General features: G+C 37.1%; 1 protein-coding gene across 9 annotated transcripts in view; it reads right to left on the bottom strand.

Moving 5' to 3' along the window:
* TRIP11 (thyroid hormone receptor interactor 11) overlaps positions 1–15,483 on the bottom strand; it is a 78,175-nt gene that overhangs the window by 33,414 nt on the left and 29,278 nt on the right. For all 9 annotated transcript variants that reach the window (XR_004027811.1, XR_004027812.1, XR_004027813.1 and 6 more), the window contains 6 exons: positions 14,988–15,028; positions 14,230–14,316; positions 10,883–11,095; positions 6,662–9,691; positions 752–892; positions 25–218 (listed from right to left, as the gene is read on the bottom strand). Coding sequence is in view for 6 of the 9 variants with exons in the window: in XM_030802789.1 (XP_030658649.1) it covers positions 25–218; positions 752–892; positions 6,662–9,691; positions 10,883–11,095; positions 14,230–14,316; positions 14,988–15,028 (3,706 nt within the window). In the remaining 3 variants the exon portion in view is untranslated. The remainder of the gene's footprint in view (positions 1–24; positions 219–751; positions 893–6,661; positions 9,692–10,882; positions 11,096–14,229; positions 14,317–14,987; positions 15,029–15,483) is intronic.

Raw genomic sequence — 15,483 nt, 5'->3', positions numbered from 1 at the left:
AATGCAAAAAAATGAAAAAATTACCTTGCATTTTCCATTGCATTAGAGGATGAAACTAGCTTTTCCTCCAACACTGTGACTTTCTTTCTTAGTTTAGCCTCTCTATCTTCTGCAGCCAAAGCTTCACGGGTATAAGAATCTTCTGATTCTAAAAGATGATTACGCAATCTCTCTAGCTCTTGGTTTGACCGAAATTCTTTGTCACGTAAACGTTGAACCTAGGTAGAGGACATTATTTTTCTTTTACAAAATGCTCCCTTTCCACTGCTACAAGCCATTTTGTTATCAAATCTTTTTCCCATTATTGAAGATATTAGTCGTATACCAATTTCTCATACTGCAAAATGTATTTATGCTAGGAAAAAACTATCTGGAAATCATCTTGAATATGCATCTGGAAGCTTTACTTCCCAAAATCTTATTCCCTGTGGCTATAATGGAAAATGGAATTATAAAATTCATTCTGTATAAAGTACTCTTTGTGACAGGCCACTTTTTCAGCAAATCTCATTTTTTTCATACTTTATGGGTGGGCAATTTTTCTTATATCCAAGATATGCCATGGTTTTCACTTTTGAAGACTGAAATAAAATACACCATGGGAGATTAAAATTTTACTACTGCACAGCAGAGGAAGAGTAAGAAAAATCACCTAAGAGAGAAATTCATTTTCATTGATCACCTTTCCAGTTCTCTTAATAGTTATTAAACTTATTGTTTGATTCATAATTCTTTTAAAGTGAAAGTATACCTCATTCTGTAGGGCAGTATTTTCCATTTGTTTTTGTTTCAGGGCCAACATGACTTGGTCTCTCTCCTGTTGAAACACAACTGTCTTCTCCTGCATTGATTTAACTGCATTTAAAAGCTGATTTAACTCTCCAGTCTTGCCCTTTTGGAAAGAAAAAATTTTTGCTTTAAAAAAAAAAACACACATATTTTAAAAGAGACATTTTCTTCACTCAATTATTAATTCATTTAATTTTTAAATCGGGCAGCCTCCCGATTTACTCTCTGAGTAGGCTCAGAGAGATTCCTAATTAATTTTAAAATGTAGTTAACTATGTCAAAGTCATGAAAAACCAAAAAAGTCAGAGAATCTGTCACAGTCTAGAGGAGCCTATGGAGCCACGACATCTAAATATAATGAATATAATGCGATATCCTGAATGACATCCTGGTACAGGAAGAGGACATTTAGTAAACATTAAGGAATTTGAGTCAAGTAAGAACTTTAGTTAACAGTAACACCTCAGTATTGGTTCATTAGCTGTGGCAAATATCTCATAACAATGTAAGATGTTAACAAGGAAAACTCAGTATGAGGTCTATGAGACCTATCTTTGCAAATTTTCTATAAATTTAAAACTATTCTAAAAGAATAAGTTTATTAGAAATGTTTTAAAAGGAACCCAAAGGACAAAAATGTCTTCAAATTTACCCTATACAACAAAGTATTCAGAACCCCCAAATCAACAAAAAGTGTACGTGTGTGCACACGTGTGTGCATGCTGTCCATTCATAAAGCATCCACAATTGTTATTAGAGAAAGTAACTTCACTGCAAAAGTAGGGCCATGAGTTTCAGACAATAGCTGAAATTCTAAAAAGCACAAAAATGTGTCAGGCTGCTTTACAGCCACTTTCTTTTTTTTTTTTTTTTTTTTTTTTTGAGGTGGAGTCTTGCTCTGTTGCCCACGCTGGAGTGCAGTGTCGCAATCTCGGCTCACTGCAACCTCCACCTCCTGGGTTCAAGCAATTCTCATGCCTCAGCCTCCCGAGTAGCTGGGATTACAGGCATGCACCACCACGTCTGGCTAATTTTTGTATTTTTAGTAAAGACAGGGTTACACCATGTTGGCCAGGCTGGTCTCGAACTCCTGTCCTCAGGGGATCCACCCACCTCAGCCTCCCAAAGTGCTGGGATTACGTGCGTTAGCCACCATGCCCGGTCTACAGCCATTTCTTTTCTCCATTTTAAATATGCATATCATATGAACCTATTTACAGTTTAGTATATTTTTAGTTTTCATGTAAACTTTCCATTTCTTTAAGAATATATAATGTATCCCCCAGGATAAATCATTATAACCAAAATATAAAACAATCTGTTCCTTTAATATTAACACTTCTGGATAGGGAGGCCAATATTTTCCAAATAGTTTTTCGGTTAATTTTTTTTTTTCACATTACAAAGAAAGAGCAAACGCTTGAGAAATTAAATAGATTTGAATACCTCCTGTTGAGAACATCCTTTTCTCCCTAAAAAAAGATGTTACTCATTATATTCAAGATATAATCTAAAGGTACACAGAGAGTATTGGAAGAAATTAGTTTACACTAAGTACCCTCAAGTAATACAATAGTTAAGTACTACTTAGCTAACTTAGAGAAGCTTCCTAAAAGTGAGGAGAGCCTTAATAATATCTGCACACTTTAGATCTGTAAATGTCAATGAAATAGAACTAAATTGTACAAAATGCTAAAACTCCAAAATATCTATAAATGACAGAAGACATCATTGTACTTTGTTCCTCTGTTCTACTCTTATAACCTTAAGAAGCTAGAGCCAATTTGGGCTCGTGAACAATAGGAAGCTCTAGCCTCTAGGACTCTCTTCACATCAATTATAGACCAGTACCATTAAAGCTAAGAAGTTATCTCAAAGAACACCTTAACACTGATAATCAACTATGTGGTCAATTTTGGAATAGGTGTGGTGTGGTGCTGAAAAAGATGTATATTCTGTTGATTTGGGGTGGAGAGTTCTGTAGATGTCTATTAGGTCCACTTTGTGTAGAGCTGAGTTCAATTCCTGGATATCCTTGTTAACTTTCTGTCTCGTTGATCTGTCTAACACCATGATCAAGTGGGCTTCATCCCTGGGATGCAAGGCTGGTTCAACATACCCAAATCAATAAATGTAATCCAGCATATAAACAGAACCAAAGACAAAAACCACATGATTATCTCAATAGATGCAGAAAAGGCCTTCGACAAAATTCAACAACCCTTCATGCTAAAAACTCTCAATAAATTAGGTATTGATGGGACGTATCTCAAAACAATAAGAGCTATCTATGACAAACCCACAGCCAATATCATACTGAATGGGCAAAAACTGGAAGCACTCCCTTGGAAAACTGGCACAAGACAGGGATGCCCTCTCTCACCACTCCTATTCAAAATAATGCTGGAAGTTCTGGCCAGAGCAATCAGGCAGGAGAAGGAAATAAAGGGTATTCAATTAGGAAAAGAGGAAGTCAAATTGTCCCTGTTTGCAGATGACATGATTGTATATCTAGAAAACCCCATTGTCTCAGCCCAAAATCTCCTTAAGCTGATTAGCAACTTCAGCAAAGTCTCAGGATACAAAATCAATGTACAAAAATCACAAGCATTCTTGTACACCAACCACAGACAGAGAGCCAAATCATGAGTGAACTCCCATTCACAATTGCTTCAAAGAGAATAAAATACCTAGGAATCCAACTTACAAGGGATGTGAAGGACCTCTTCAAGGAGAACTACAAACCACTGCTCAATGAAATAAAAGAGGATACAAACAAATGGAAGAACATTCCATGCTCATGGGTTGGCAGAATCAATATCGTGAAAATGGCCATACTGCCCAAGGTAATTTATAGATTCAATGCCATCCCCATCAAGCTACCAGTGACTTTCTTCACAGAATTGGAAAAAACTACTTTAAAGTTCATATGGAACCAAAAAAGAGCCCGCATTGCCAAGTCAATCCTAAGCCAAAAGAACAAAGCTCGCGGCATCAAGCTACCTGACTTCAAACTATACTACAAGGCTACAGTAACCAATACAGCATGGTATTGGTACCACAACAGAGACACAGATCAATGGAACAGAACAGAGCCCTCAGAAATGATGCCGCATATCTACAACTATCTGATCTTTGACAAACCTGACAAAAACAAGAAATGGGGAAAGGATTCCCTATTTAATAAATGGTGCTGGGAAAACTGGATAGCCATATGTAGAAAGCTGAAACTGGATCCCTTCCTTACACCTTATACAAAAATTAATTCAAGATGGATTAAAGACTTAAATATTAGACATAAAACCATGAAAATCCTACAAGAAAACCTAGGCAATACCATTCAGGACATAGGCGTGGGCAAGGACTTCATGTCTAAAACACCAAAAGCAATGGCAACAAAAGCCAAAATTGACAAATGGGATCTAATTAAACTAAAGAGCTTCTGCACAGCAAAAGAAACTACCATCAGAGTGAACAGGCAACCTACAGAATGGGAGAAAATTTTTGCAACCTACTCATCTGACAAAGGGCTAATATCCAGAATCTACAATGAACTCAAATAAATTTACAAGAAAAAAACAAACGACCCCTTCTTCAAAAGAAGACATTTATGCAGCCAAAAAACACATGCAAAAATGCTCATCATCACTGGCCATCAGAGAAATGCAAATCAAAACCACAGTGAGATACCATCTCACACCAGTTAGAATGGCCATCATTAAAAAGTCAGGAAGCAACAGGTGCTGGAGAGGACGTGGGGAAATAGGAACACTTTTACACTGTTGGTGGGACTGTAAACTAGTTCAACCATTGTGGAAGTCAGTGTGGCGATTCCTCAGGGATCTAGAACTAGAAATACCATTTGACCCAGCCATCCCATTACTGGGTATATACCCAAAGGACTATAAATCATGCTGCTATAAAGACACATGCACACATATGTTTATTGCGGCACTATTCACAATAGCAAAGAGTTGGAACCAACCCAAATGTCCAACAACGATAGACTGGATTAAGAAAATGTGGCACATATACACCATGGAATACTATGCAGCCATAAAAAATGATGAGTTTATGTCCTTTGTAGGGACATGGATGAAACTGGAAAACATCATTCTCAGTAAACTATTGCAAGGACAAAAAACCAAACACCGCATGTTCTCACTCATAGGTGGGAATTGAACAATGAGAACTCCTGGACACAGGAAGGGGAACATCACACTCCAGGGACTGTTGTGGGGTGGGGTGAGGGGGGAGGGACAGCATTAGGAGATATACCTAACACTAAATGACAAGTTAATGGGTGCAGCAAAACAACATGGCACATGGATACATATGTAACAAACCTGCACATTGTGCACATGTACCCTAAAACCTAAAGTATGATTAAAAAAAAACAAAACACTAATAATCAGTGTGCCTACTTCATCAGATGACGAAGGAAAAAATGAAGTTTTCACAACTTTAATCCAAGACTCTAAGAGGGAACCTAACTGGCAAATGAAGTTGAATCACTTTGTATCTTATGCCTGGCAGCAAGTAATGCTCAAGAAGCGCTAGTTGAATATTTTATTGTTTTGCCTGTCATCTCTTTTCAAAATTTCTGCTACTAAAAGCATAGAAATCACAGTAAAAAGGCACTACCAAACAAACCCTACACTATACTATCATATAGTACAGTACAGTATATAGTGTAACAGGAAATCCTCAATAATTCTTACTAAAATGAATTGCATATAAAAATTTAAATATTATCAAAAGCTACTGGCACTATCCATATAACTGCTATGAACTCCTGTTTTATAGCTGAATAAACCAATAAGGTCAAAACATACCCAAAATCACATCAGTGACAGAACTGGGATTAGAGTATTTACTGAGCCTACTATGAGAAAAGTATTACTCCTGGCTAATACTTTTCAAATTCCAGGTTGTGACTAATCAATTCATAAAAATCAATTTAATGAGTCATTCAGCACATTTTATTTTTTAAAAATTTCTAACCCAAGTCACTCTACCTGAATAGCACATTCTTTTTTTTTTTCTTTTTCTTTTTTATTGAGACAGTCTTGTTCTGTCATGGAGTGTAATGGCATGATCTCGGCTCACTCCAACCTCTGCCTCCTGGGTTCAAATGATTCTCCTGCCTTAGCCTCCCGAGTAGCTAGGATTACAGGCACCCACCACGATGTCTGGCTAATTTTTTGTATTTTTTTTAGTAGAGATGGAGTTTCACTATGTTGGTCAGGCTGGTCTCAAACTCCTGACCTCAGGTGATCCACCCACCTTCGCCTCCCAAACTGCTGAGATTACAGGTGTGAGCCACCACGCCCAGCCAGCACATTCTTTTTCAGAGTATCACATGTAATAAGAGCAATTTCTGGTTCCTGAAACTTTTCAGTTACACACACACACACACACACACACACACACTCTTACTGTGTCACAATGTGAAATGTATTTCTTACTGCAGATGGTTAAAGACGTATGTGTATTTTACAGTGCTTTCCTTATATATAAGAATCTCTAAAATGTTAACAGCTACTGAAATATACCTAAAATTTGATTAAATTGAAGTGACTTCAAAATTCTCTCATGAGACACTTCTGTTTTCTAAAGAAAAATATTAAGTACTACTTAGCAATCTGTAAAAAATTAATGTACTACCAAAAGTATTTGGAAATATCTAACAATTTGAGGGAGAACTTCCAGATGTCTCTGAGGAAAATTTACTCGAATGAATCACACTTTGAAATAAATATTTCTGAATGAACAAATGCACAGTCCTCTTCAAAGACAATATAAATGAAATAACATTAAAAAAAGTCTCCTCCACCCCCAACTTCCCTGCAATACTCCATCCAGAACATACCTGTTCTTTCTCTTTCAATAGCTGTTCAAAAGCAAGAGCCTTTTCCTTCATTGAGTGGCACTCAAACTCTTTTTCTCGAAGCATCATAGAAAACTTCATGTTAGTCTCTTGTAACGCTTGATATTCTGTTTCCTTTCCCCTGGATGTTTCCACTATTTTTTCATTTTCTCCTTTTAGTCTGCCAATGTCCATCTCTAGAATTAATATTCTCTCCTTCAGGTTTGTTACTGCCTGCCTCAAAAGTTCGTTTTCATTTACTTTGTTAGTGAAATTTTCATTGGAAGAAAGTAGTTGATCACTTTTGGCTTTGATTAAGAGGTCTTTTTCCTTAAGTAACTTTTGCAAAACATCTTGTTTCTCCTTTAGCTGCTTGATTTCTGAATCGGTTTGTTCATGTTCTTTTCTTTCTAGCTCTGAGGTGGCAGCAATCGAATCAGACAATCTGTGATTATTTTCCTGTAGAGTTCTAATCGTTGCATCTTTTTCCTGTAGTGATTTTCTTAGCTCTTCTAACTCTTGCTGAAGCAATTCAGAAGATTCACTCAATACATCAGACTTACTTGCTCTAAGAGACTCTGCAGACTGGGGAGTAAGCAATGATGCAGAAGACAGCTGGGGTGAAATAATATCAAGTTTTCCTAAAAGAAGATCCTTGGTATTGCAAAGCTGCCCAATGCTGTGCTGAACTTGTGCTAATTCCTGCCCAAAATTTTTGAGTTTGGTTTCATTCTGCTCATAACTTTGGATCAGGCCAGTATAGTCCACTTGTAATTTAGAATTATTATCACTGTCAACCAAAACCTGTGCCTGAAGTTGGTGAAGCTCTTCCTGAAGCTGGGCTGACTCGTGTTGCATATTTTGTACCGTGGTCATCACCTGCTGCTTCCACTCTTCCATTTTCTTTACTTGCTGTTTTAACTTGTCACGTTCCTGTAGAAGCTCCTCAAATTGATTACTATTAACACCTCCAGCCTCATTACCAGTGCTGGATGTTTGTAAAACTGCCAATAAAGTCTGACATTTCTGACTTAGTGCATCTATTTCGATGTCTTTTTCTCGAATGATACGTGATAAATTCTGAATAGTTTCTCTAAACATATCTTGGCCACTACTTTCAAATCTAGTGGACAATTTTTTATTTTCATCTTGCAGTTTGATGAGAGCTGCTTCCTTGGCAGCAACGATATCCATCATTTTGTGATATTCTGTTTTTAGATGGCTATTTTCCCTAGTCTTCTCATTCAAAACAGCGAATACCTTTTCTCTTTCCATAGCATAAGCCTGCAGTTGCTGTTGAAGGTAAACAACATCTTGAGTATAGGAAGTTGAAGAAATTCTAGCATGAAGAGCTTGTATCTCCAAATCTTTCTGCTGAATAATCTGAGTTAGTTTACCAACTTCATCTTTGGACAACTGATCAATCTGTTTAGTTAAAGATATATTCTTTTCATTTAGAAGTTTAATCTCCAGTTCTCGCTCTTTTATTCCTTTCACTAATCTTTCCGTTTCAGCTTTAGATAAATCATGCTTTTCACTTCCATTTTCTATATTAAGGCTCTGAACTTTTGTTTCTTGAAAAATATCAGAGTTATCTGTTTGAATGTCCTGTCTTTCTTCATGCAACTGGGTTTTGATTTGTTCAATTGTTTTTTGCAAACTCTTAATCTCCTCATCTTTCTCTAAAAAGAGCTGGGTGTGTGTGGCATTCATTTGCTCATGCTGGTATCTATACTCATCCATTTCCTTCTTTTGCTCTTGTAAAGACTGAAGTAGTTGCATCTTACTCTGGTTTTGATCTTCAATTATCTTTTGATGATGTTTAATTTCCTCTTCAAGATGTTCCTTGATCGTGTTCAGCTGAGATACCTCAGATGCTAGTTCAGTAACACTATCAAGGGTTTTAGGGTCAGCCACAGGTGCGGTTCGACTCTGCTGTTCCCTGAGTCGTTCCAATTCTTCTTGCAGATGATTATTTTCTTCTTTCATGGATCCAAGACTTCGGTCCTTTTCCTCTATGGTCTGTCTTAAAATTTCATTTTTTCTTAAGGCCTGAGAATATTTATCCAATTCCTCCTGCAGCTTTGAACTTCTTTCTTTAAGCTTTTCAATAAAAATTTCTTTCTCATTTATAAGTTGTGTCAACTGCTTCTGCTCTTCTAAACTAGATGACAAAACGTCCTTAGTTTCTTTATGGTCAGTATCCATTTGTTCAATATTCTTTTTGAGTTCTGCTATTTCCATGTCTTTCTTTTGATTGAGTTTAATTAAATGCTCATGTTCCAGCTGTAAGGCAGAGGTATTCAAATTACGTGCATTTGACAGTTCTTCAATGGTTTTCTCATACGTGTTTGCTTCTTCCAACAGCCTCTTTTTAGCCCAACACAATTCTGCTTCTATCTCTCCTTTTTCCATTTTTAGAGTCTCCACAATAGTGTTTTTTTCCAGAGAAAGCTGATTGTTACCAGCAAGAGAATCTTCTAACTGATGCCTCACATCTTCACATGCTAAAACTAACTTTTCATTTTCCATTTTGATATCAAAAGCAACTTTCTTTAAATTTTCATTGAGCTGTTCTAATTCTGAAAGATTTTGCTTTAAGTTTCTAACTTCAGCTTCTCTTTCTTTAAGTAAGGTATCCTTAAAATTACTATTAGAGTCTTGATTTAGAGACTGCGTTAACTCATTCCTTATTCTAGAAAGCTCCTCCTCATTTTGTCTAATACGCTCCTTAAGTTCTAAATTCTCCTTCTGGATGCTTACATTATTTTCTTGTGATTTATTTAGCTGATCTACTAAATTTTCTACTTTGTCCTCAAGTTTCTGCTTGGTTAAATGTAAATCATTTAGGGCCACTTCTCTTTGAATTAGCTTTTCTTTCTGTACATCTAACTCTTTAGTAATGTCCATTTTATCATCTTCAAGTTGATGAACTCTCTTTTTTTCATCATTTAGATCTTGTTTCAGTTTACTGATGATGCTATCTCCTTCATTTTGTTGGTTTGATAGCTGATCTTTTATCAAAATCATGTGCTGAAAGAAAAATTTGCATGGTGACTTTACAACATGTTCTCATTTTAGTACTTAAAGAAAATTTTATAAAATCTCATACATAATAGAGAATAATCCTCAAATATTTCTCATCCTTCTTAAAAACATTGTTTTTCTATCAAAACACCCACTACAAAATTACTTATTACTATTTTACAGCAAATTCCATCTTGTCTTTTTTTTTTTTTTTTTTTTTTTTTTTAGACGGAGTTTTACTCTTGTTGCCCAGGCTGGAGTGCAATGGCGCAATCTCAGCTCACCGCAACCTCCGCCTCCGCCTCTTGAACCTCCCAGGTTCAAGCAATTCTCCTGCCTCAACCTCCCAAGTAGCTAGGATTACAGGCATGCGCCACCACACCCAGCTAATTTTGTATTTTTAGTAGAGACGGGGTTTCTCCGTGTTGGTCAGGCTGGTCTCAAATTTCTGACCTCGGGCGATCTGCCTGCCTCGGCCTCCCAAAGTGTTGGGATTACAGGCATGAGCTACTGCGCCCGGCCCCATCCATCTTGTCATTTTTTAAAGCATTTGAGGGATAAGAATTTAAAACCAAAGATGGTAGTTTTTTTTTTTTTTTTTTTTTTGAGACGGAGTCGCTCTGTTGCCCAGGCTGGAGTGCAGTGGCATGATATCGGCTCACTGCAACCTCTGCCTCCTGGGTTCAAGCAATTCTCTGCCTCAGCCTCCCAAGTAGCTGGGATTACAGGCACCTGCCACCACGGCCAGCTAATTTTTTGTATTTTTAGTAGAGACAGGGTTTCACCATCTTGACCAGGCTGGTCTTGAACTCCTGACCTCGTGATCCACACGTCTCCACCTCCCAAAGTGCTAGGATGACAGGCATGAGCCACCACGCCAGGCATGTTGTTTATTTTTAACTCTACACTGGAGTAAGAGTCAACGAACTATAGCCATTGGCCAACTCAGGGATGCTGCCTGTTTTGTAAATAAAATTTTATTGAAACATGGTCACACTCATTTGTTATCACAACAACAGAGCTGAGTAGACTGAGACTGTATGGCCTACAAGGCCAACGATATTTACTATCTAGCACTTTACCAAAAAGGTTTGTCAATCTCTATGAACTAAAATATTAATTAAATCACACCCATCATTTCTGTGTTTAGTCTACTTAGTAGAATGTGCTGCCTCACTGTATTTAATACAGTGTTACCTTTGTAGCTTCTTGATTCTGTCTGTCCAATTCTTCTATCTCAGCTATCAGTGTTTCCTTTTCACTAATACTCTGATTGAGTTCTTGTTCCTTTGCCTCCAAATTAAGTCTTAAGTCATGTAATTCTGAATCCAAACTTATGTCTCTTGTAGCTGTACTTTTAATTACTTCATATTCATTGTTCAATTTTAAAAGCGACATCTGAAGTTCTTCCTGAAATGATAAAAGGAAAAAAGCAACACATACTTTCAATTAGAGACACCAAAAGATTAAAAACATACATAGAAGCAAAACTTGGGAATCTATTTTAAGTGCTCTAATATTGGAAATAGTATTGAACAATACCTCAATAATTGTATGTAAAATTCAACAAACTACATCCTTCATTCATGTGCAATTTTACTTGTAGCTTCAAACAAAACATTTCTATAACCCTAGACAGATGCAATGACTGTAAGTTTGTCCTCTAGCACCAAGTTCTTCTTTATAACAAACGTTCCCATTTGAGAGCCTTTCTTATCCTGCTCCACCGTGGCTACCCTTTATCCATCCCCTGGCTCCACCTACCATACATACATACTTTTCAAAACGTCCCAAGTCTTTCTGCCTTCCTCACTTCCATTCTCTAACATCCAGTCATCAACAGCCTCAGACTAAATAAAAATATAAAAAATCAACACTCCTTCACCCAAACGTTTAGCCTCTCTAATTAGAAAATAAAAGGTTTCTTTTGTCTTACTAAAGGAATTTCCCTTATTACTTTTGCTTCTGTCAGAACATGGAACTTTTTCTTGACCCAAGAAATAATCCTCCTTCCTTCCTTTACCTTCTAACCGGACTAGGTTCCCCTCTGTCACACCTGACATTCCTAAAGATAGTATATATACATTTTATAGTCTACTACCTGGTATTTAATGCTTTCTCCAAAATCTCAGAAGGGGGACAGTTCTCTATGCTTCAACATTATTTCGGTCTCTAGTTTTGATGTTTGTAATAAACTATATATTAAAGCCTTCTTTCATTGACAGATTTTTAAAAATCAAACCCATATGGAATCTACTTTTAAGAGTCTTGAACCAGGCATGATGGCATTTATCTATAGTCCCAGGAGGCTACTTAGGTGGCTGAGGCAGAAGGATTACTTGAGCCAAGGAGTTCAAGGCTGTAGTGCACTATGATCATGCCGTGATCAGTCACAGCACTCTAACCTGGGCAATACAGCAAGACTCTCTCTCTCTAAAAAATAAAATTGAAACAAATAAGAATCTCAAATTCCTTCAAATAAACAGCCTAATATAAACCTTATAAAAGAAACTCAACATTGCTATGGAGAGTTGGTTGAAAAAACAGAGATCCAATAAAAGCTATACTAGAGTATCTGTATCACAATTCTTATTTCCTTCTAATTCAAAAATTTATTCTAACTACAGCTGAAAGATGGAAACAGCATTCTCTTAAGTCTTTCTAAAGTTATGTGTTCAACTTATGAGAACCACAAACATTTTCTTTAGGTAGATCTTAAAAGCACACACAGCCTCATAGGTACTTTTTAAAAAAATTATTTAGTGTTTTTTTGTAGATATGGTGTCTCACTATGTTGCCCAGGCTGGTCTCGAACTCCTGGCCTTGAGCAATCATCCCACCTAGGCCTCCCAAAGTGCTGAGATTACAGCGTGAGCCACCACACTCGGCCCTCATAGGCACTTTTGGTATTCTTAATCAGAAAGCAGACACAACTCAAGGAAGAGTTACAATGGACTACTTAACATTAAAAGAAAGGAGAAACAGCTATCAGGACGAGCTACAGAAACCAAACACATCATGAAAAGGTTACAGGCCTTGCCAGGTAAGTGCAGAGAGTTCTGCAAACTACAAACTACTAGGTCAGTCAGGTAAAGAACAGAATACAATGGGAGCAAAAACAGGAAAGATAAAATATATACAATATAGTAATTTTTAAAAAGACTGGGAGATACTGCTGGCACATAGTGGGTAGAAAGAGTGGCAGCAAGAATCCCACAATACACAATGTAGTGCCCACAACTAAGAATTTTCCTGCTTAAATGCCAATAGCAGTCCCTTTGAGAAACGCTGCATATATACTAATGCGGAAAGATGTTGGAAATATGGTATGTAAAAAGGGTATTTATAATATGCTGACATTTGTATTTTTTAAAGCTACTGATATATACAATTATACATGCATAGACATAGTCCAGAAAGAAACACTAGAAATTGGTAACAGAGACTGCCTCTGGGAAAGAGGCCAAGCCACAGAGGTACAAAAGATACTCTACTTGTACTGTCCGAAGGTTTTCAGTATGTATGTTTTCTGAACACATATATCAGAAAATATGCATCACTTTTTAAAATTAAGAATTTAAATTAAGACACTGGCCTTTAACTTAATAATACTAGCTTACAACTCTCCTATATTTAAGCACCTGCCTTAGCCAAGAAATTTCCCCGAAGTGGTACAAACATAAAAATACTTCTAAATACCTTTCCCTTTCAGAATCTTATTCCTTCCTTGCTATGAATACATACAATAAAGCCCTTCTGCCACTGAAACTGTTGCTCTGTACCCCTATAAAGACATTCTTTCGCTGGGCGTGGTGGCTCACGCCTGTAATCCCAACACTTTGGGAGGCCGAGGTGGGCAGATCACCTGAGGTCGGGAGTTTGAGACCACCCTGACCAAAATGGAGAAACCCCGTCTCTACTAAAAATACAAAATTAGCTGGGTGTGGTGGCTGACGCCTGTAATCCCAGCTACTCAGGAGGTTGAGGCAGGAGAATTGCTTGAACCCGGGAGGCGGAGGTTGCAGTGACCCGAGATTGCGCCACTGCACTCCAGCCTGGGCAACAAGAGTGAAACTCCATCTCATTAAAAAAAAAAAAAAAATAGAACTTTTTTCTACCACTGAAACTGTTGCTCTGTATGCCTCACCACTAAGAAAGTACTGTCCACCAAAATGGACACATTCTGAAGCACATAAGCAGCATATACAGTTATTATAGTATGCCACTCCAGACCTCCTGACCTACCTGTGTATGTTCCTGCTGTCAGGACATCATCAGAAACCAAAACAGGACCTCCACCTGTCTTTTCTGCTTGATTCTGTGTGCCTACTAGCTTATTTCTAAATACGAACTCAAGCCAGCCACTTATACTCTGAACTTTGCCCAGGTACTTCCACCTAGCCTTGACAAGCATCAATGAGATCAGCTTTATTCTAAGGACTTGAGCTCAATTACTCAACATTCCATTTGGATATCAACTGGCCCTTGGCTGTGACCTGTTACACACACCATTTTGATTCTGCCCCCATTTTTACAGCACCCACCTTTTCTTGACTCAGTAATGACTTCTCTTTTTCTAAAACTTCGATATGCATTTTAAGTTTCAGATTGTCTTCAGCAAGACTGTTATCCTACAAAAATGTTAAAGCAGTGTTTTCAGGTAACAAGAAATTTCCAGTTTATAAAAAAGCAGGCAATCTATACAATTGTGCATTTCTATTCAGTATTTCTTTAATGATATGTAATAATTATAAGAACGCAATACTTGGCCGGACACGGTGGCTCATGCCTGTTAATCCCAGCACTTTGGGAGGCCGAGGCAGGCAGATCACAAGGTCAGGAGATCAAGACCATCCTGGCTAACACAGTGAAACCCCGTCTCTACTAAAAATACAAAAAATTAGCCGGGCGCGGTGGCATGCTCCTGTCGTCCCAGCTACTCGGGAGGCTGAGGCAGGAGAATTGCTTGAACCCAGGAGGTGGAAGTTGCGGAGAGCCGAGATCGCTCCAGCCTGGTTGACAGAGCAAGACTCCATGTCAAAAAAAAAAAAAAAAAAAAGAATGCAACACTTATAAGACTGTCTAAAATGAATGAAACCAGTCATACATTTTCGACACTCTTACAGAAGACTTCCTTATTATGCTTGGAAAAATATAAAAATATATTTACAAAATAACTTCTAATTATTAGAAAAAGAAACAACTCTAAATCTCTTAAGGAAAATTAAAACTCATTTCTCACTTGGTATAGGATCTGCTTCCACTGTCTCTATGCACATAACATTTGTCAAAATTAATTTACCTGGTTTAAACTACTCAATCTCATTATTTCATTTTCAGCATCTGTAAAAACAGCAAATAAACTTGACATTAAAATTATTTAAAGTAACTTATTATCTTCAATATTAAACTCAGAAATGCAACCCAATTAAAACAAAGTGTATATAAGCACCACTGGCAAGCAGTAACAGTTCTGAGTGAAACATATATTTGTATTCCTGTTTTGTCACATCAAATAAATCATAATGTAAATGCCAGTTAAAAACCACATTAAAATCCAAGTCTATGGATACGTATAAGAAAAAACTGAAATTGTATTGTAGATGACTCATAAGTTACTGCCTTGATAAAAATGCTAATGACAAGCAGGTTTCAAAATGAATTGATTCGTTTGAGAAGCAGGAAATAGTACATGGTTTAAGATTGGAGGAAAACAATTTAAAAGTAATATTTTATTATGTATATTTATACCACCACAATACCATAATCTCTCAATTATCTAACGTGATTTAGATATG

Source organism: Nomascus leucogenys, chromosome 22a (genome assembly GCF_006542625.1).
Source record: "Nomascus leucogenys isolate Asia chromosome 22a, Asia_NLE_v1, whole genome shotgun sequence".
Taxonomy (NCBI): Eukaryota; Metazoa; Chordata; class Mammalia; order Primates; family Hylobatidae; genus Nomascus; species Nomascus leucogenys.
This window is presented reverse-complemented; position numbering and strand designations above follow the sequence as displayed.